The sequence below is a fragment of the Solanum pennellii genome, chromosome 12, assembly GCF_001406875.1.
Source record: "Solanum pennellii chromosome 12, SPENNV200".
Classification (NCBI taxonomy): domain Eukaryota; kingdom Viridiplantae; phylum Streptophyta; class Magnoliopsida; order Solanales; family Solanaceae; genus Solanum; species Solanum pennellii.
In genome coordinates, this window is record NC_028648.1 from 6065693 (window position 1) to 6086655 (window position 20963).

A 20963-nucleotide genomic window follows, 5' to 3' on the forward strand; every position below is an offset into this window, starting at 1 on the left:
CGAGATACATTGGGCCTTATCAGATTGTTCGTAGGATAGGCAAGGTTGCCTATGAGTTGGATCTACCATCTGATTTGGAGGCGGTACATCCAGTCTTCCATGTATCGATGCTATGTAAATGTATTAGTGATCCTTCTAGAGTATTCCCCGTAGATGATGTTCAGGTAACAGAGGAGTTGTCATACGAGGAGAAACCCGTAGCTATACTTGATCGCCAGGTTAGAAGGTTACGTACTAAGGATGTGGCTTCCGTCAAAGTGTTGTGGCAAAATAATAATAGGGAGGAGATGACTTGGGAAGCGGAAGACGAAATGAAGAATAAGTATCCTTACTTGTTCCCCGTACTCGCAGGTAATTCAATTCCTAGCTTGACTATATTGATTGATAAACGAGATTAAGTAGTAAGTTGTGACTCTGTGAGGCATCTGTAAGTTACGGAATGCAGGTTGATAGGTATAACTGTTAGAGAGACCTCGCTGGAATTTGTTTTTGTGAGACGCTAACTTAACATTTGAGGACGAATGTTCCTAAGGGGGGGAGGATGTTATGCCTCGTATTTTTTTTATACGTAATGCGCGTCATGATCTAGTAGACGTAAGTCCGGGGAATGAGATTTTATTTTAAGTTCCAAGTGATTAAAGAAATATTAGGCAAGGATGTTAATTCCAAACGTGATATTAAGTATGATTTGGCTAATGTAAGTGCCATTAACATTAAGTGAGGGATTAATTAGTGGCTGATTAGGATAAATTTAATCCAGTGGGCCCCACCACTCATAATTAGTGGCTGATTAGGATTAATTTAATCTAGTGGGCCCCACCACTCAAGGCAAAAATTAAAAAGGGATCAGATTAGGAGCTGGCCTTAGTGGACACGTGTAGAGGGGGGGCTGCCTCCACTTCATATTATAAATGAGGTGGAGAAATCCACTCCATACTAAATAAAGTGGTGAAATGCATTGCTGCATATCATCTTCTTCACCACTTGGCTTAGGCAGCCATGGAAATGGAGAAACCAACCCTGCAACTCTTGGCCAGCAGCTGCAAATAATTTGGTTAGTAATCTCCTTGCTTGGTGTGTTAATTCTTTAGAATACCTTGTTAATTATCCATTAATATTAAGAAGGGGGCGTGACCAGTAGCTTAGGAAGTTTGTTTTAGTTATTGAATGTGCTAAGTATGAACGGAAACCATAATCGGATTATTAGTGGTGTCGTGTTGGTGCTTGGGCTGTTTTGATTAAAGCAAACTGCGGGAAAATTCTGTTTTGGCGTTATGTATATGTTAAATGTGATTATGAGTATATACTCCAAAGGATGAATACGATAAGGTAGATGTGTTGCGAATTATAAAACGAGTTATCACTCGGTGTGTCGTTGCTTCGCTGCTATGGTTGCTGAGACGGAACTGTTTTGGGGAGGGGGCTGTTTAATATGATTCTTTGGGTTATATGTGTTATTGGTATTGCTGTGGATAATTTGGATTGTTGTCGGATTGGGACGAAGTAAGGAAAATAGGGGAAGTGCTGCCGAATTTTCGTTAGATTATTAGCTAGCTTACAAGAAAGTAAAGCACGATGTTTATCTAATTGCGGCACGATTGTTGCTTGTTATAGATTAATAGCTTGAGCAGTAAATATTGGACGTGCGGCTCGATTATTCGGTATGTAACGTTGTCCCTTCTTTCTTTGTTTGGCATGACTTTTAAAAATAAGCGAATAACGGACAGATTTGATACTTACCTCTAGAGCGTCTAAGTGACGTATATTCTTGCTTCCACAATTATTCCTCTATATATCGGCTATGTCTAAGGCTATGATGATCTCTCATATCTATGGTAGTGCTTCTTAGAGTCATTGAGATATTACGTTTCCATATCGTATTAAAGGTTCATAATCTTGATAAAACATTAATCTTTGGTAATACTCCTTGCTGGTTCACGTTGATTGTTCTATTGAGTTATAAGAAATGATTTTAATTACATATGGTTGCTCATAATATTCTGCTCGTGCATAGAGTCATTTATCATTTCACCGAGTCCCGGGCCGGGTAATGTTCGTGCGGAGTTTCTTGCATATGTCACCGAGTCCCTCACTAGAGGGCCGGGTATGTATATTATATATATGATTGGTGATGAGGATGGTTATGATGATGATGATGACGGAGATGACGTGATGATTATTTTGCCGAGCCCCTTACTAGGGAAGCTGGGCACCTTAAATGTTAAATATATGCATGATTTTCACTTAAAAGGGTATATGTGTAGCGATATTTTGTTTCGACTTGCCATATTGGTATCCTGTCATCTTTACCTTATGCTTTACATACTCAGTACATTGTCCGTACTGACCCCCCTTTCCTCGGGGGGCTGCGTTTCATGCCCGCAGGTGTAGACGCACAGTTCGGTGATCCTCCCGCCTAGGATATCTACTCTGCTGATTGGGAGAGCTCCACTGTTCCGGAGCCCAGTCGTTTTGGTACATAACTTTTGTGTAGTCTTTTGCTCGTCTATGGGTATGGCGGGGCCCTGTCCCGTCGAGTTTCACTAATGTATTCTTAGAGGTCTATGGACATTATGTGGGTTGTATATATATGTTTTGGATAATGGTCTGGACATGGTTTGTTTGGGATGTCCGCTTGTACAGGGGCAGCCTTGTCGGCTGCGTACATCATTGTGTATTGTGTAGTGGCAGCCTTGTCGGCATACGTATGTTATTATGCTTTGAATAGTGGCGGCCTTGTCGGCTCGCGTATGCTGTTATGGTTGAATGGTTATGACTCCTTATGAGACAGGTCCTCTTATATATATATGACGTTGGGGTTGGCTTGATTTGATTAAATTCCATATTGTCTTAGTTTCAGTTGGTTATACTTAGCAGTTTGTATGTGGGTGTCCAAAACGGGCACTAGTCACGGCCCATCGGGTTAGGTCGTGACAAAGAGTGGTATCACATCTGCTTTACTAAGAATATTTTATTGTTGCCAGTTTTCTGAGCATACAAACTCTCAAGATACTTTTATAGGGTTCGAGCATGTGCCTCCCATATATATGATTCAACACATGATCATCAACTCATTGCCTAATGAATACATAAATCTATCTGTGCAACATTTTCCACTCTTCATCTGTTTTATTATCAGATTTTACAGTGGTAAAGACTGGTTTGTAAAAATTCTTGACATAAAATAGATATTCCATTTTCCCTTCTGAATGACATAATTGACACCATTCAAAGCAACCATTCTACTTGTGTTGACTTCCATCGTTTTCCCCTCAAAAGACATAGTTATTGCAACCAAAGTAAATCTTTTCTGATGTGGAGGTTCAGATTGTGCTGCAACCACAAAGCTTACTCAGATAAAACCTTGATTTTGATACGAGTTTGTTGGGAAAACGCAGACTAACACAGAAATGTATATATATGGTCCAAAAATTGGGAAAAAATGATACCAAGAATTATATGTGGAAACCTTTTAAATAAGGGAAAAACCACGGGTCAAGAGGAACTGATATCACTATAATGAACTGTGTAGTCACAAATACAATACTCAAAGTGACTACAACACATTCAAAAGGAACAACACTCTTTTGATTTTCACCTTACAAAAATATCGCTCACGTTCTATTTTTCTCATATAATCTATGAAACACCTCACTTTGCTCTCAAATATTTTTTTCTATCTAACTTGGCGTGTCCTACAAATGAACAAAAATGCTCTATTTATAGGAAGAGAAAACCATGCCTATGTCACTAACGACATAGACAAATGCAGCAAAATTTCAAAAGAAGATTGCAAATCTTACCAATTTGTCAACCACCAAATCTTTTATTTTCAATTCTTGCACCAATTTCTTTTTCACCAACTTATTGTCAATATTCATTTTCAACAATTGCTGCTTGCAGCAACGGAGTAGCAAATGTTAGACCAAGAAATATGGATGGACTCTACAGACTTAGATGTCCGGCATGGAACATACATAATTAGCTGCTTCAAAGATGATGAATATGACACTTACCTGCAAAGATCTTTTGCGTCCTTCAAAGCTGAATGGATACGTGACTACACCAACAGTCAAATAACCTGCTTCTTTAGCTATTTGAGCAACAACAGGAGCAGCACCAGATCCTGTACCTCCGCCCATGCCTGCTGTTATAAACACCATATCCGAACCTTTAAGAGCATTTGCAATGCCTTCCTTCGACTCCTCTGCTGCCTGTTCACCCAACAGAGGATTTCCACCCGTACCTGCATCTCTAGACGAGACTTATATCAATATATCAAGTTATCCATAAGTGTTTAAGTATATGCTTAGTTTACAAAAAAACTGTTTTTCAGAGAACTTCTGAAGAATAATTTTTTCTACAGAAAGACAAGAAGGTGCAAACCAAGTCCACGAGTTAGAAGCTCTCCGATTTGAATTGGGTTCTCAGCTGTAGACTGCGACAATGCTTGAGTATCCGTGTTCATAGCATAGAAGTCAACACCCTATAATTGGACATGAAATGTTGAGATTTATCATGTGAAATGAAGATTTTAACAGATGAATAGGGGTGTACATTTGGGCTTGGTTGAGTTTGTTATGCTGACAGTTATGTTGCTCGGACTCTCATGTCGAATTACCTACACAGATATTTTTAAAGAGTCCGAACAAACCTAGGATGAAAAATCAAATCTGGATACCATCTCAAGGCAATTGAAGGAAAATGACGATTGTGCTAAAAGTGCAATCAGATTTAGGAAATTAAGAAAAAAAATCCCTACATGTAATCCGCTGCCGATCATACGGTTAACAGCATTATTTCCGCCGCCACCGACGCCGATAACCTTAATTTTGGCAGAGTTCTTTGAGGACAAGGAGCTGGAAATGCTGAAACGCTGTCGTTTGTAGAGGATTTTCCGGCGAGTCCTCAGAGGGAACCACTGTGTAGGGACGGAAGAAGAGTGAATCTTATGGTAAAATTCTAAGGAATTGAAAGAAGAAGACAATATATCTCCTCTGTTTGAGAGTCCCAAAACCGCCATTGATGCACTTTATTCTTTTTACCAACCATGAGGTACAAAAGTATCTCAAAAGTTTGTTTTTAAAAAAAAAAAAAACTTTTTGATGATTATGTTGATGGTTTGATTTGGTTATGTTTTTACCTCAAATAACTAACGGTTTATTTCAAATCAACCCAATCAAATAGAGTGGTTTTGATAGTTTTTTCTTACTGAAATTACGGAATTAGCAAGTATTTGGTCATAAATTTATAATGTTTTCCACTTTTTAAAAATATTTATGAAGGTAGATTGATGAATATATGATTATGTTTAATTATATATTTTACAAAGAGTATTTGAAATGATATTTATGATTGGATGTAATTGAATAAATTTCAAAAGTGAATTAGAATGTAAATTGTTTTATGAATTTAAAATTCGATTTCAAGTTTGTACACGATAAAAAATAGACAAGACATTTATCACATTATACACAATTTAATTCTTTTACCAAACACTAAATTTTTGTCTCTCGTAATTTCATTACTTGTTCATCAGTAACTTTCAAGCTTGTTTGAGGATATTTCCACAACACAAGCTATGTTTGCTTGATATTATTTAATAGTTTATACATTGGATTTGTCTTATTTCAGTTTTTATTTATAGTTACGTTTATTTACATATTTTCTCATCTCGTTCAATTTCATCTATGTGTCCTTTAAACCTCGCATACAAATGAGAGAATATGAGATATAACACAGCTTTAAGAAAGGCCATGGATATATGACCAGTGGGGTAGCCACACTTTTGTAATTGGACACCCTTCGTCGAAATATTATACCGTATATACAAGTAAAATGGTAAACTAAGTGGTTAAATAACATATTTTAGACACTTTTGACTCAACAATATGATGTAGCCTAGTGTTTTTAGGCGCCTTGAAAGAGTAAAGATACAAAAATTTAAAGTGTCTATGTGTTCGGATTTCACTACTAGCAATTTTTTTTTCACTTTTTAAGAAGAGCAGATTCACTTTAGCATGTGGATACCCTTTGTGAAAATCCTGGCTCCGCCACTAACATGACATAAAGACGGTACCGTCAACACTACTTTTGCTTAAGTTTTCAATTCTGAATGGGATTAAAAAAATTATCGTAAAGTTTTGTTCTTCGGTCCGTGGTCGACCCTATCTATGATCGCCCAAGAACACGCCTATTTTTCAGATTTGGAGCGGAGTAAGTAACCATCATCGAAGGAGATATATATGTAGATGCAAATAGCAATTATGAAGCGAGGTTCAATGATTATTGGATGGTTCAATGATGAAGTCAGATTTAATAACGAAACGACAATCAAAGAGGTCAAATAGCAATTATCAGAACAAAAATCCTTTTTAAGAAACACAATTGAGGAGAAAAGCACAAATTCAACACCTATAAAACGATTTCAATTTAGGGGTACAAATGTTGTTGCATCCATTTACTCTGTAAAAGATTTTACAAGATTTGCATGCCAAATTTTATAGCTAGCAATTGACATGACTATATTAAAGATAATAATGCTCCCATCATTTTCAAACTTTAAGTTCATCCTTATTTATAGTACACATAATATATAAATATGACTCTAATTTGATTTCATTTGACAACTATGCCTTCAAAATTTAAGTGTGTACAAGTAAACACTTAAACTTGTATAAAATTGAAAGTAAACATTCATGTTTTATATGGCACAATACAAGTAGGATGCCACATTTTACACAAAATTATCATGTACTTAGAGTGCCGTGTAGGACGAATGTGTCTATTTGTTCGATATTATACACGTTTATGTGTCTACTTATGCCTACTTAAAGTTAAAGGTCATTTTTATATATTATACCGTTATATTATAAATCATACTAATTTATCAGGATAAAAAAACTAAGATAAAATATGTATAAACATGTCATATGTTTTATTAAATTATTATTACAAAAATCGAGTAGAGATAAATTTCACTCTCCAACATATTCTACCAACCAAAACAGATTCTGCTGAATGGTAGTCTTGAAAGAAGCATCAAGAAGAGAGGAGCAAGAGAAAATTATAAGTAATTGTATTAATTAACTACTAGTCAAAAGTCACAACTAACCATAACAAATTCCTATATTAAACACTAATTATTACTAATTATTTAAGTGGGGCAATACTTCTATTACTTACAACTTTCATTTATAATTAGATTGCTTAATAGGGTTAGTAATTATTTTTTTCGATACCTTCTTTATTTGTTCAATTTAAATTATACATGTTTCGTAAAGAATTATAGGTGAATGTTTTATCATAATATTCATATTGATTGATATATAGTCTTGGGCTTGTAGAAATGAATTGAAAGAATAAGTAATGATATTAAAAAAAAATATTTTTCTCTTAATATGATAAAAGTAAAATTTATTCTAATATATAATTCTCTCATCCAACAATATTTATTTCTATATTTAATTATAACAAGAATAAAATAAATACGGTAGAATAAATTATTTTTTAAAACGGGAATGTAATTCCGCGAGGTAAAAGACAAGTTAAGTGGGGTATGTACTATGACTTCCATTTAATTAAAATGCTTAATTATGCTTATAGTTTCTAAATATGATTAAACAACGCCAGCTCGAAAAAACTAAAAACTTTTGTAACTTTTCTTATAAACTCTCAACACTTTGCAATTTTTTAAAATTGCTAAAACCTCTTTCGTTTTCCTTCATCATTCTGTCGAACCCAAATATAGTTCACATTTCCGGCGAAACTTTCTCCGGTAATTGTCGCCGGCAATGTTGAATCTCCGGTCTCTCTCATGGTCATTTGTTCTCCTCACCTGCTTCTCAGTTGCTGCTCAAGGAGTTAATAGTACGAAATGGCTCACACTAAACGGTAACTTCTTTTCCTTCCAATTACTTCCTCAAGTTTGAAGCTTCTTTTTTGTCAACATTGAGTCAGTTGAGCAATTTTCGGAGTGGAAATGTTTGGATTTTAGTTCAGGAAATTGAGATTTTTTAAAAATTAGCCCTCCAAGTTCGATTTTTGAAGTTATTCACTGTTTGAACGGTTTGCAGTAATGTGAATGTACGATTTTGTAGGATATCCACATGCTTTACTGAAATTGCTTAAGAAGTTAACAATTTCTGCTAATTGATAAATACGAGCTTGTTTCTGGTCAATATTGAGTAATTTTCTGTACCTACAAGTTGAATAACAATTTGTGCTGCTCCAGGACAGATGAAGTGAATGATTGTGATCCCTCACCTTCATCCCTGAGTATTATGGCTGTGAAACTTCAATTACAACCGCTGTAGTTGCCATTGATATATGAAACCATGAAAACTTCATCTAGAATCTCAACTATCGGATTCAATCATCATTGAAATTACATGAATGGTGATTGAATGTAATAGTTGAGATTCTAAAAAAAGTTTTCAAGTGAAAAGTTATTCCAATAAAAGTAGTTAAGTCACCTTCACGCTTTCTTATTCCATGAAAGCATGTAGTTGCAAAAAGAAAAATAGTAGTTCTAAATTTAGTTAGTTTGCCTTCCGTATTTTGTACGATGTTTCATAGTTATTATAGTGTTTTTGTTTCTTGTTTGCAGGAAATGCACCATTAGTTATAGCCCGTGGTGGATTTTCTGGATTATTGCCTGATTCAAGCTATGATGCATATATTATGGGATTGGAAACTAGCTTGCCCAATGCGATTATTTGGTGTGATGTGCAGCTTACTAAAGACGGGGTTGGCATCTGTTTTCCTGACCTCAAGCTCGACAATGCTTCTGACATTGATTTTTACTTCAAAAATAAGAAGAGTAAATACTCAGTGAATGGAGTTCCAACACAAGGATGGTTCTCTATAGATTACAATTTGAAAGATCTCGTGCCTGTCACCTGTAAGTCCAAATATGTTCCACATATATATCATGTTATAAGTCCAAGATTCGGAATCAGCATCCAAGAATAGCAATTTTGCTGCAATATCCCTTCCTATGGTTTATGATATAAAGTATAAGCGAGCAATTTTATTTGCAGGGACTTTGACTCATTTAGTATCTTTCTTTCTTTCCTTTTCCTCCTCTAAATAATAAAGGGTTCTTCCATGTTGGATTTTTTTACTCTTTCTTGAAATAGCATGTTGGATCCATATGTAAATTTATTTACGCGCCACTGGTAGTTTGCAACTCTTTGATGAACTGCAAAAGAAAGAACCCGTCGTTCCAGGACTGAATGTGGCCACATCTTCCAAAGTTGACTCTTTTGGTGAAGTGTGAATTGGCATAATACTCGAGAACATTATGCTAGTATTTATAATCCAATTGAAATAAAACCTTTCTCTCCATAAGTAATTTGAAATACACTTCTGATTCTTCACATGAGTTTTATTATGTTTAAATCAAAGACAACCAACCAGTAATGATGTCTAATAACTCAGCTTTTATAACAAACCTGCTGTAAAAATGTTAAAACTGGTATGGAAAAATTATGTTGGTCATATAATCTAGAGAACCATAGACTTGATAGGGATGCTGAACCTATTTACTTTGCTTGTAGCAGTTACTTACGGTGACTGAAGTTTCTACTGACTACATATTACTTTTATCTTTTTTGGACAGTAAAGCAAGGAGTTTATTCACGAACTCAAAGATTTGATGGATCACAACAAAGCATTCTTACTGTCCAGGATGTGGTAAACCAAGTCAAACCTCCGGGATTATGGTTGAACATCCAGGTACTTATTCAGTTGTGAAAAGTTTCCACTTATAAGGATATAGTTGTTTGGTTTTAATTTATTTCAGATTCTTTTCATTTAAAGTTATCAATTAATGTGTTATTACACCATATTGTTGTATATAATTGGATCTTGCTAAATGTTTCCTTGAGTTTGTGTTGGTACTGCTTTTATTGATTCTTTGTTTTGCAAATCCTTTTTGCAGCATGACAACTTCTTCAGCCAGCATAATTTGAGTATGAAAAGTTATATTATATCCCTGACCAGGGGTGTTCTGATCAACTATATTTCATCGCCTGAGGTGAATTTCCTCAGAAGTATTCTGTCTCGACTCAATCCACGAGTTACAAAACTCGTTTTCCGGTTTCTTGGACAGGATGATGTTGAGCCTTCAACAAATCAAACGTATGGTTCTTTATTGAAGAACCTCACATTTATCAAAACCTTCGCCTCTGGAATTCTCGTTCCCAAATCTTATATCTGGCCAGTGGATAACTCACTCTACCTACAACCATATACATCACTTGTCTTAGATGCTCATAAAGAAGGTCTTCAGATTTTTGCATCGGAGTTTGCAAATGATGTGCCTTTTGCTTACAATTACAGCTATGATCCCACATCCGAGTATTTGTCCTTCGTTGACAATGGCAACTTCTCTGTTGATGGAGTTCTGTCTGACTTTCCAGTAACTCCATCAGCGACAATAGGTAACCACACTACAATTGATGAATAACAGAATCTCTGTGCTCTTATTGTTGCTTTCATAATTTTAGTTGCTAATTCTAGTAAATAACTTGACTGTGAATACTGATGACTTGTTGTAGATATCTTCAATTTTGTGCAGTCTCAGAATTTCATGCATTTCTCAACAATTATTTCCTGCTTTTGAATATCTTATTGTGTCCTTGGTGCAAAGTAAATCTAGGCAACTTCAAAGTTTCTGGAGGAAATTGTGCTGGTTTACAAGGCCTGAGTAGTTAGTGGAACTGCAATCAGGGTGTGTTGGACTTTGAAAATGCATAGCCTAATCCTAGAGGAACAGAAATATAAATGTTTCTACACACATGTGAGATATATAAAGTCAAATTCATAAGAGTGGGAGGCCACTATAAAGTCCAATAACTGGTTTTGAGGTGATATGCTTGTCCTTACCCTAATTTGAGTATAAAAAATAGACATGAAAAGGAAAAGTAAATACTACTTTGTATTCTTTGAGATAAATGATCACTGATAGTGATATCAAAGAGCAGACCTTGGACACGCTAGATTTGTAAATGCGGTGGATAAGGTGGAGGTGATTGCAGTTGCCTCTGTAATCGCTTAGATTTGAGTATCTGACAGGACCTTTTTTTTGCATTTTATATTCATGAATATTTTCAGTTGTTGTTGAAGCTCTGTGCTATTTCTCTTTCGACCGTGATACTCTTCATTGTTCTTATACTTCTTGTAATATTGCAGATTGCTTTACTCATTTGGATAAGAATGATAAACCTCACGGTAAGCTACCAATATACGATCTTATTTTTGTTAGACCGGTGAATGTTGTTTTGCTCACTAGATGGCTTTTATACCCGAAATATGGAAGTGCGAACCATTATCCTGCAAAACTTATGAGCTAGTACTATACTCAAGGTTAAAATGGACTGGAAAAGGTTTGATTTGAGAAATTTTGAGTTTGAGATCAATTCTCTTGTCTAATTAAATGAGCTTGGTTTCAAATTACTATTCCAGAGAGAGTCTTATATGAAAGAGTAAGCAAAGAAATTGAGAATTATATTGTCTTGGAGAAACCATAGCTTTTCAAGAGAAAATAACCTTATCGAGTCATGAGAATCCGAGCTAGCACTTCTAAAGCTTTGTGCAAGGACGTGACCATGCTCATATCTTGACTAGGACTAAGTTGTTCTTCTGTACAAGATGTTATATCTCACTCTTTCTCCATTTTCCTGTTGGCCTACAGAAAAGCTTCTGATTATCACATCTGAAGGAGCAAGTGGAGACTACCCGGGTTGTACTGATTTGGCATATACAAAAGCTGCTGCGGATGGTGCTGATGTTCTTGACTGTCCTGTTCAAATGGCAAAGGATGGAATACCCTTCTGCCTGGGCTCTATTAATTTGATAGATAAGACTACAGTTTTTCGATCGCCATTCATCAATATTGCTAGTACTGTCCCAGAACTGAACATAACTAATGGAATAGTCACCTTTAACCTCACTTGGGATGAGATTAAGAGCCTGAAACGTAAGTTAATCTACTTTCCTTTATACTATCTTATATTTTTCAAACTAAACATTTACCGACTTCAAGTTTTCTGGAAGCTGAAGATAGTATGTGTAAAGACAAAAGTTGTTGACGCATCTTTAAGTTAATGGGTTGAATTCAAAACCTTATCACAAGAAATCAGCTTGTGAATTGCCATCTTTTTTTGCTTGCGTATGAAAATGTAGATATACATTTCCGGATACTGATCAGTTATTCAAGTTAGTGACATAGTCTATTCCTTTCTCTTTACATTAATAAGGTTAACTTCTAGCTTAACATAAATGTTAACCATCAAATTGCTCTAGATATTAACTAATGTACTTAACATGCTGTAATTTCTTGTAGCGGAAATAACAAACCCATGGTTAGAGTTTAGATTGTACCGAAATCCAAAAGCCAGAAATGAGGGAAACTTTGTTTCATTGATGGAATTCTTGACATATGCAAAAAATGCCACAACTGTATCTGGTGTCATGATCAGCATAGAGGTGAGTTTATTTATTGCCGGTTCTGTTGACGTTGTTAATACCAACAACATCATGTATCAGCAAATGTTAAGTCCATATTACATCTAAATGCTAATATCCGTTCTGCAGTAGCTTTATTCGATGACTTAAATTTTTAACAGTCCGTAAAAGGTAATTAATATTCCATGAAAGCAAAGAACATCTTTTGGAATATGGATGCAATGATTTTTAACTTCAGTGGTTGACATGATGGATTTTACCTTAATAGAATAAATCCTTTTTGCTCTTGTGGTTTGTGTTTTGCTTGCAATTGGCACTAAGGGCTGGAAAAATAATGCATTGAGATGGAAAATTCCAAAATGGAAAAGACAACGCATTTCTCTTAGATGCAATACTCAGTTACAATTGCTTTTCAGTTTCCTATTTTAGATCCTGTTTAAGGCTAATAAGCAATAAGGTTGTACTTGTAAAATATTTGACTGGCGTCGAAATAAATGACATTTTTCTCAGTTTGTTTTAAGAAGCAAAATTTTAGTGCCAGAAGGAAGCAACATAATTCCATACATATTCATTTTATCTGTCGATGTTCTGGAACTTGTGCAGAATGCAGCTTACCTGGCAAATCAGGGTTTTGGTGTAACTGATGCTGTTCTTGAAGCCTTAAGGAATGCTGGTTATAATAATCAGACAGCGAAGAAAGTTATGATCCAATCAAAAGACAGTTCAGTTCTGAAAGAATTTATGAAAAACCGCTATGAACTTGTTTATAGGGTTGCTGATGATATCAGTGATATTGAGAGCTCAACTATATCCGAGATCAGGAGCTTTGCTAGTTCTGTAATTTTAACCAAGAAATCTGTTTTTCCAAGTGAGAGTCAATTTCTTGTTGGGAAAACAAATGTGGTGGAGAAACTGCACTCATCAAATCTCTCAGTATACGTTCAACACTTTAACAATGAGTTTGTGTCTCAACCATGGGATTTTTTCTCAGATTCATCTGTAGAGATAAACAATTATTTTGTTGGAGCTGGCATTGACGGTATTATAACAGATTTCCCTCGCACGGCTGCTAGATACAGAAGTAAGTAATTTCTATACTTTCATTGCATTAACTTCTCTTTATCGTTCCCTCATTTTTATGCATTATCTGAAATCCATGCACATGCATCATGTTAGTACTGAATAAAAATTTTCCGTCTACCTGTGAAAGTAAGCTGCAATCTGCCATATGGTGCTTTTTCTTGTGTATCAAAGTAAAACTACTACTGCTTTGGGCATGTAGTGATTGTATTCGTAAATAGCACTGATATGGGCAAGTATGGACTTACCCTGTGATTCAATACTGAGATATATTCATGTGCTGGGTTATAGGGAACCGTTGTTTGCATTACAAAGTCCCACCACTGTATTTTAGCCTTGTTAGTCCTGGAGTTCTCCAACAATTCATGTCTCGTCAATCTTTGCCACCAGCAGAAGCTCCCAGCCCAATACTTACGGAAAGTGATGTGGTTGAGCCACCTCTACCTCCTGTTGCAAAGATTACCCCTACTGCTCGCAATGAGTCTACAGCTAGTGCAGCTCCCACCTCTCCAACCGGTCAATCCTCAGTTGTAGCTGGCGTTTTCACATCCTGCCTCACCATTCTTCTTGCTGATCTTGTCATCTTTTGATCTCAGTAAGACCATTTTGTGCAATTGTATCTCCATTTTGCAGGTAAGTTTCATTTCTTCTAAAAAAATAATTAGCCTATGTTTCGTTTATTAGGTCAATTAGTTAAATATTAAGAATGTAATTAGTCTAAAATTATGTTAATCCTTTGGTAATGTGTTTGTTGCCAAAATATTATAGCAGTGTTAAAAAGAGATTGGACTAGTCCTTATTGAGACAACATAAATTACTCTAAATATATATGCAATAAAGTTTTTTTTAGTACTCCATAATACATTATAATATAACAAATGGCTTTAAGCTTCTTTGATAAGAAATGCAAAACAAAAAAGAAAAACAGAAGATCCGCTGTTGGGAATGATACCCGACAGACTGAGTCCTTGGGGGAGAGAGAAAGGAGGCATTATTCCCAGAAAACGTGCAACCAAACTTTTCTTCCCGCTTCTTCCTTGAGACTCGATCTCATAAAGTTCAATCATTTATATGTATCGAGATTCTTTTTTTGGAACTCTTCGATAAATATCATTTTGCTGGTAGATCTTACGTAAGGAAGTGTGAATATTATATATAATTTCCCCTTAATCTCAAATAAATAGTCGCTTAATTAGCATATCAGAACCCATCTTCTACCCATTAAGATAGAAATAAAATTTATGTATGTTCTACCTTTTTCATACAATTACCTTACTTTATAAAATTACGCTGAATTAACTCAAAAATATTATCCCAAAATGATTATCATTTTAAGAGTAAAGTTGGTTGTTATTTCCATTTTACCCTTAAATATTAAGAAGAAGAAAAATCCTGTGGTTTTGAACTTCTTACTTTATATAATGATATTTTAAAATATTTCAAAGCATAGCGACATTATGTATATCAAAGGAATATAATATTGCCCAATATATTTTATGAAGAAGAGTAAGAACACATAAAATAAAATTAAAAAAAATAAATGAAATTGTAATTGACTTGAGAGAAACACCAATAATTAGAGAACGAAACAATTATATTGAATCTTAAAAATTACAAATTCAGTGGTCAATTAATGAATTAGTATAAATAAAATTTCAAAAAAACCACTGTTTTATTTTGTTTCCTTCCCCTACATTTGCATCCTTTAGTCCATTTCCAAGGCTTTAATTCTTCATGTTTTGGAGTCTATCTGTAAAAATAGAACATATTAACGTGTTAGAAAATCATAACCAACTTATTATTATTATAAGTTAAAACGTTATAACATATAGTAAAATTGATTCTAAAATAAGAAGATTTCGTCCATCAAACAAAACATAGAGTGATCTTTTAAGGTACATTATATACCTTTGAGCAGTCTAGCTGTGCAATCTTCATCGCACTTCATCTCACAATGTGTATAACCAAATCCTGCATCGGAGCATAATTTTTGACATATATTGTAACAAACTGTGTATTCAGCTGCAACAGCGGTAAATGCTTTTTTAAATTTCTCTGTGTTACTTTCTCCCTCAGCCATGGAGACGTGTACAGATGATGAAACCATAACGATGCAAACGAGAAATATTGCAACAAGCTTCTTTGATGCTTCCATTTTTTTTTTATGAAAAAATTGTATGTGCTTTGTTTCACGTTTGAATTTTTTTTGAAAAAAGTAAAGTGCTTGTTGCTTGTGTTTTGTTATTTTGGACGATTTGGTTATGATATTAATTCTCCTATTTATAGTATTTCATATTGAGAATACACCACAAATTAATATGGTGGATGTCCAATTTTGTAGGATATTGGGGCACTCTAAGTAATTTCAGATGGTTTGTTTGTGTTTTTATTATTTATTGCCAAAAAAAATGTGTGTATAAAATTTGTTGAAAAAGGAAAAAAATATCATTTATATTTATCGGATAATAAGAATATTCTTGTTAGGAGAGAGTGGAGACTATTTGTATAAGGTAAAATTAGATAAGACTGTCGTAAAATTTAATAATGACATTTAATCGTTAAGAGAAAATATTCTCAATACTTAAATATAAGATTAAAAAAACAACTTTATAAAGTCTTCTCAATATAATATATAGATAACTAACTCTTCTTTCTGGAGTTTACAATATTTTAGTTAATCCCCCATCTTATCATAATATAAAATAAAATAAAAATGTAACAACATGATGGATCATTGTACAGTGGGGGACATGCCAAAATGAGCTTTATCATTTGCTAAGAAAATGGGAGACTCAAATTCTAATTGTTAAAATCGTTTTTTTTTTTAATTATGAAATGATTGTATCATATTTTTAAAATAGATTAAAAAAACAATATAAAGCACAAAATATGTACTTAGTGAATCGTGAGTGCCTTTCATATATCTTTTTATTTTCACGTTGTTTGATAAATATCTGATAAAGGCAAAAACTATAAGCTTTGACAAACTTAAAAGATTGAAATTGCTCGAGTAATATAAAAGGGACTATTTTGAACCTACTACCAAAGTTAATTTAACTATTTTAATCATTTTTTGACACTAATAATCAAGTCCAATTCTAGCTTGTGACCTCCAATGCTTAGCTTTTTCAAAACCATTAGTGTAATTATCAAAATCTTCAACAGTTTGATCAATCTCTTGTTGTGTATTCATCACAAAAGGCCCCAATTGTGCTACTGGTTCACCTAATGGTTCACCACCAACCAATATAAATCTTAATGGTTTAGTTGATTTGTTCCACGCATCGAGTCCATCACCAGAACCACTTAATAAAAGTAAATTATGTGGTCCTATTGATGATGATTCTTCATGTGGCCCAAAAATACCTTCACCTTCTAAGACATATACAAATGCATTGTATGATTTTGGTATTGGTTGTTGAAGATGTGATCCTTGCTTTAAAGTGAAATCCAAATACATTGTTGGTGTTCTTGTATATATAGCTGATTTTGCTCCTAGTGATTCCCCTGCTATAATTCTCACCTTGATCCCATCTTTTGTGACTTCTGCTATGCTTTCACTTTGTATCTCTTGGTATCGCGGTTGTATCCTGTCGTATACAAAGTATAAATTCACATAGAGGCATGATCGAGATTTGACCTTTATGAATGACCAAAAGCTACTAAATCTTGAATTTACTTGAAGATAAATTCTTTAGCACTTCTAGACGGATTCAAAATATATATATATATATTATGGATTCAAGACGTTTAACATTGAATTTACTACGTTTTTTTTTTTAAAAAAAAAGAGCTCAAAATTTGATATTTATTGTAATTTCACTGGTATTTATATTGCATATAGAAATGTTTCACTCTGTCTGTATTTTCACTTGTAATTCTTGTAAAAAGGTGCCTTAGGACAGACGTAAACTTACGAATAATTATTTTTTAGATGATCTGATAAAAAAAAAGGAAGTATATCAATGTATAAAAGTTTAATTATTATTTTTTGGTTATAGAATAGAAGGAATAATAATGCATACATTTTATGTTTGGAGGAGAGATTAATCCACAATTGTAAGCCCTTTTGAGTTCCTTCAGCTGCAGGCATTTCAGAATGAACAATTCCTCTTCCAGCAGTCATCCATTGTAAATCACCAGCTTTAATTGTACCTTTGTGTCCTTCAAAATCTTCATGTGTCACAGCTCCCTACAATCCCAAAATTATTAATTAATTGTTTTAAAACTATATATTAATTATGATTAAGTAACATAGTAAACTATATTAAGATCAGTGTTTTAAAAGCGGGCGAGACGTTTTATACAGTATAGGGTGAGGCATAAGTCCAAGACACGAAGCGTAAGTCTCATAGATCTATGGGGATGTAGTCTGATATATATTCAATTTTATAGTCTGATTTTATTCGAGATAGGTATTAATAATCAATAATGAAGAAAAAAATATTATAATTATTATTCGAGAGATATCGTTACACCAATAATATAAATTTGCTATAAAGCAAAAAAAGTTCAAAAATATAAATTAAAAATGCACGAGCGTACGTTTTTACGTCCGTGACTTATATTTTTATGCTCGGACTTATGCCTCAAATTTTAGGACTTGCGCCTATGAACGCTTTCATTTATGTGTCGAAGCGTTTTTGATACGCCCCGCTCCCAAAATTATTTTTGAAAACACTGATTAATTTTCTCATTACTTATTATATTCTTCTAGAAGAAAGAAGCATGCTATAATTATGTACTTTTTCAGCCATTGCTCCACCACACAAAAGCACTATACGTACTAAATGCGTCATTATTATTATTTTTTATTTCAAAAGAAAATAAGTGAAATATCATGTGAATCCTTTTAATTTGATTTGAAGTTTTTTCAAAAAAAAAAAGAATTTTTTAAAATTTTTTTTAAAGAATTAAATAGGTTAGAAATTTGTTTGGTAGTAATATATTTTTTAAAATACATGGGTTTAAATAGTCCTTTGGTTCAATTTTGTGTAATTATAATCTTTATCAAAAGTAAGTTAAAAAGTTTGAAAATAATTAAGTAATACATTGCCAAAAAAAAGACTTCCTTAATTAGCATTGATATTTATATTCCATAATAAATAATTAGTTGAATTTTTCTTAATTGATTCATAATTAACTAAACTTTGATTTTTTATTTTTTTTAATTAAACAAGTGGTACCGTATTATTTGTTTTCTTAGAAGTTAGACAATCACATCTTCTCAACTACTACCTTTCATAATGTAGAAATAAATTTATTAATTATTACAGTAATGTAGAAATAAATTTATTAATTATTACAGTAATTCATTATTTTAGTGTTTGACAATTCACATTAACAATGTATGAACACGACCATAAATGGAAAAAGTTATGATTATGTCTGTATTTAGTTTTTTTAATTAAAAAAAAATACCTGCAACATGTATGTGACCGTTTCAAAGCCTGTAAAATTAAGAAACACACAAAAGTAGAAAAATTAAATAATATTAGTAAAGAAAAAAAAATTAGAATATAAATTATATACACCATTAGATCAATAATAGTCTTCCGGGATATATTTTCAAGATTATAAATTTTAACATATAATAAATATCGTTTAAGTGAATTGATAATGTATATAACTTAAAATCGCGAAGAATTAATGATTAGAATGTGACCTCTATGTGGATGATCAGGAAAACCAGCAGGAGCAGAAACTGAGAATTCATCCAAAACAAGAAAAGGATCAAAATATCTCAACTCAAACCTGAAAAAAAAAAATTAATCCTCTTGGTGATCATCAATGTGCATTGTTCGTAGTAATGACAGTATCAAATTTTTTAATATTTACGATATACGTAAAGAAGAGAAAATTAACATTATACATACAGTATAATATTTTTGACGTACCTTCCGATGCTTCGTCTAACAACGGCACCAAATCCTTCATGTTGAGGCCTTGCAAGAAATTTCTTGACGATAGAACGCGGAGGCATTTTTTAAAAAAAATTTCTATGATGATAATGTTTTTATTTTTTTTTATACAATATGGTTTTGTGTGTAAATTAGTGAGCACATTTATAGGGGATGTTAGTTAATTGAAAATTGGGAAAGTCAAAATAAAAGATGATTTTATTTATTTTATTTATTTATTTATTTATTCTAAAAATATGGTTCTAACGTCAGCCTAACGTTTACATGATGTATTTCCCAATCTAATTTTTAAATTATTAAATTCACATTGACCCCCACCCTTTACCTGTTCAATTAATTATTTGTCTTTTCCCAAACACATCATAATGTGTATAATTTAATGACAAGTTAATTACCATTATGAAGTAGATATATATTTTTTTTAATTAAAGATTTTGAATTTGAGTGTTAGGTATGAAAAATTACTGAATAGAAAATATTACTCTCCAAATAAGATCCTATATGATATCTAATCAAATATGATATAAATATTAAATATCGAATGAAAAATTGAAAAAAAATAATAATAAAAGGTTTAATATTTACTCCTAGAGTAATAGATTTTCGAGAACAAGTATATTTTTTTAAGAAAAATATTAAATAAGAATACTTTATGATTATGTGCTTAGATAATATCATACATTATTTTTAAAATTTAATAAATTCATGTACCATACATTATTTTAAAAATTTTAGATTTTATTGACAAATATAAGAGGTGTATAAGCCAAAAGTTTAAAATGTTTGAAATTTTTTATTTTTATTTGATTAATTATATGGTCAACATTTGCCTTTATATGCAGGCGCTTTGATTTCTTTCTCATGGATCATAACACATTATTTCCTTTTTTTAAAATTTTATTTTTATAATGAAATATAATAATGAATTATTAATTATAAAAACAACTGAATTTAATTGGTGAAAAGCAATATCTTTATTTAAAATTTAAAGGCAATTATAGTCCAACAAATACTTAAAAATAAATTTAAATTATTTTTAATACATTAAAAATACTATTTTTTCTTCATTACGTGAAAAATATTTTTTATTTATAAGCAATCTATTTTGTCTGAATATATTTTCCGCAATCAGTATATAAAGCTTAAACTTTTTATTTAATAGGTCACTTTCAAATTAGAATAAACATTTAATTAACATATACAAAACGAGTTTGACGTAGTAATATGAAAAAATATGTATGCCATCATAATTTTGTTGAATTTAAGGAAAATATGAATTAGTTACATTGTTTCTAAGAAGTTTGAAAACATGTCTAATCAAAATTGTCTTTGAACTTATCCAATATGCAATTAATTTAATTTATTAATTATATTGAAATTTTTGTCCATAGAAAAAGGGATATTGAGGAGCTCTAATGGGATTAAAGGATAAGAACAAATTATAATTAATTTAATTTAATTTAAGTACATGTTCTTCCTAATGTTTTGGTC

At 32.7% G+C, this 20963-nt stretch overlaps 4 protein-coding genes across 5 annotated transcripts in view; 1 reads left to right on the top strand and 3 right to left on the bottom strand.

The window, feature by feature from the left end:
- Positions 1–5091, bottom strand: part of LOC107006845 (cell division protein FtsZ homolog 1, chloroplastic-like) — a 16647-nt gene extending 11556 nt beyond the window's left edge. The window contains exons 1-3 of the mRNA XM_015205359.2: positions 4763–5091; positions 4387–4486; positions 4017–4246 (exon numbers count right to left, since the gene is read on the bottom strand). Of these exons, the coding sequence (XP_015060845.1) occupies positions 4017–4246; positions 4387–4486; positions 4763–5023 (591 nt within the window). The 5' untranslated portion in view covers positions 5024–5091. The remainder of the gene's footprint in view (positions 1–4016; positions 4247–4386; positions 4487–4762) is intronic.
- A 2585-nt stretch (positions 5092–7676) lies between these two features.
- Positions 7677–14403, top strand: LOC107005499 (glycerophosphodiester phosphodiesterase GDPDL3-like). 2 transcript variants are annotated; one of them, XM_015204106.2, is made up of 9 exons: positions 7677–7893; positions 8609–8902; positions 9623–9738; positions 9944–10445; positions 11197–11235; positions 11699–11983; positions 12350–12492; positions 13075–13552; positions 13945–14403. In XM_015204106.2, exons 1-9 carry the CDS (start codon positions 7794–7796, stop codon positions 14139–14141), a joined length of 2154 nt encoding a protein of 717 aa, XP_015059592.1. In that variant the 5' UTR covers positions 7677–7793; the 3' UTR covers positions 14142–14403. The 2 variants fall into 2 exon arrangements, with proteins under 2 accessions (XP_015059592.1, XP_015059591.1); XM_015204105.2 differs by having other exon boundaries at positions 7678–7893; positions 13843–14403.
- A 675-nt stretch (positions 14404–15078) lies between these two features.
- On the bottom strand, positions 15079–15817 carry LOC107006696 (major pollen allergen Ole e 6-like). The gene is made up of 2 exons (XM_015205213.2): positions 15460–15817; positions 15079–15301 (listed from the first exon to the last, which is right to left on the bottom strand). The coding sequence occupies exons 1-2, from the start codon at positions 15704–15706 to the stop codon at positions 15276–15278; spliced, it is 273 nt and encodes a 90-aa protein (XP_015060699.1). The 5' UTR covers positions 15707–15817; the 3' UTR covers positions 15079–15275.
- Positions 15818–16443: 626 nt separating this feature from the next.
- On the bottom strand, positions 16444–19571 carry LOC107005718 (pirin-like protein At1g50590). Its single transcript, XM_015204364.2, has 5 exons — positions 19449–19571; positions 19217–19305; positions 18973–19001; positions 17577–17743; positions 16444–17141 (listed from the first exon to the last, which is right to left on the bottom strand). Exons 1-5 carry the CDS (start codon positions 19532–19534, stop codon positions 16631–16633), a joined length of 882 nt encoding a protein of 293 aa, XP_015059850.1. The 5' UTR covers positions 19535–19571; the 3' UTR covers positions 16444–16630.
- Between the last annotated feature and the right edge of the window lie 1392 nt (positions 19572–20963).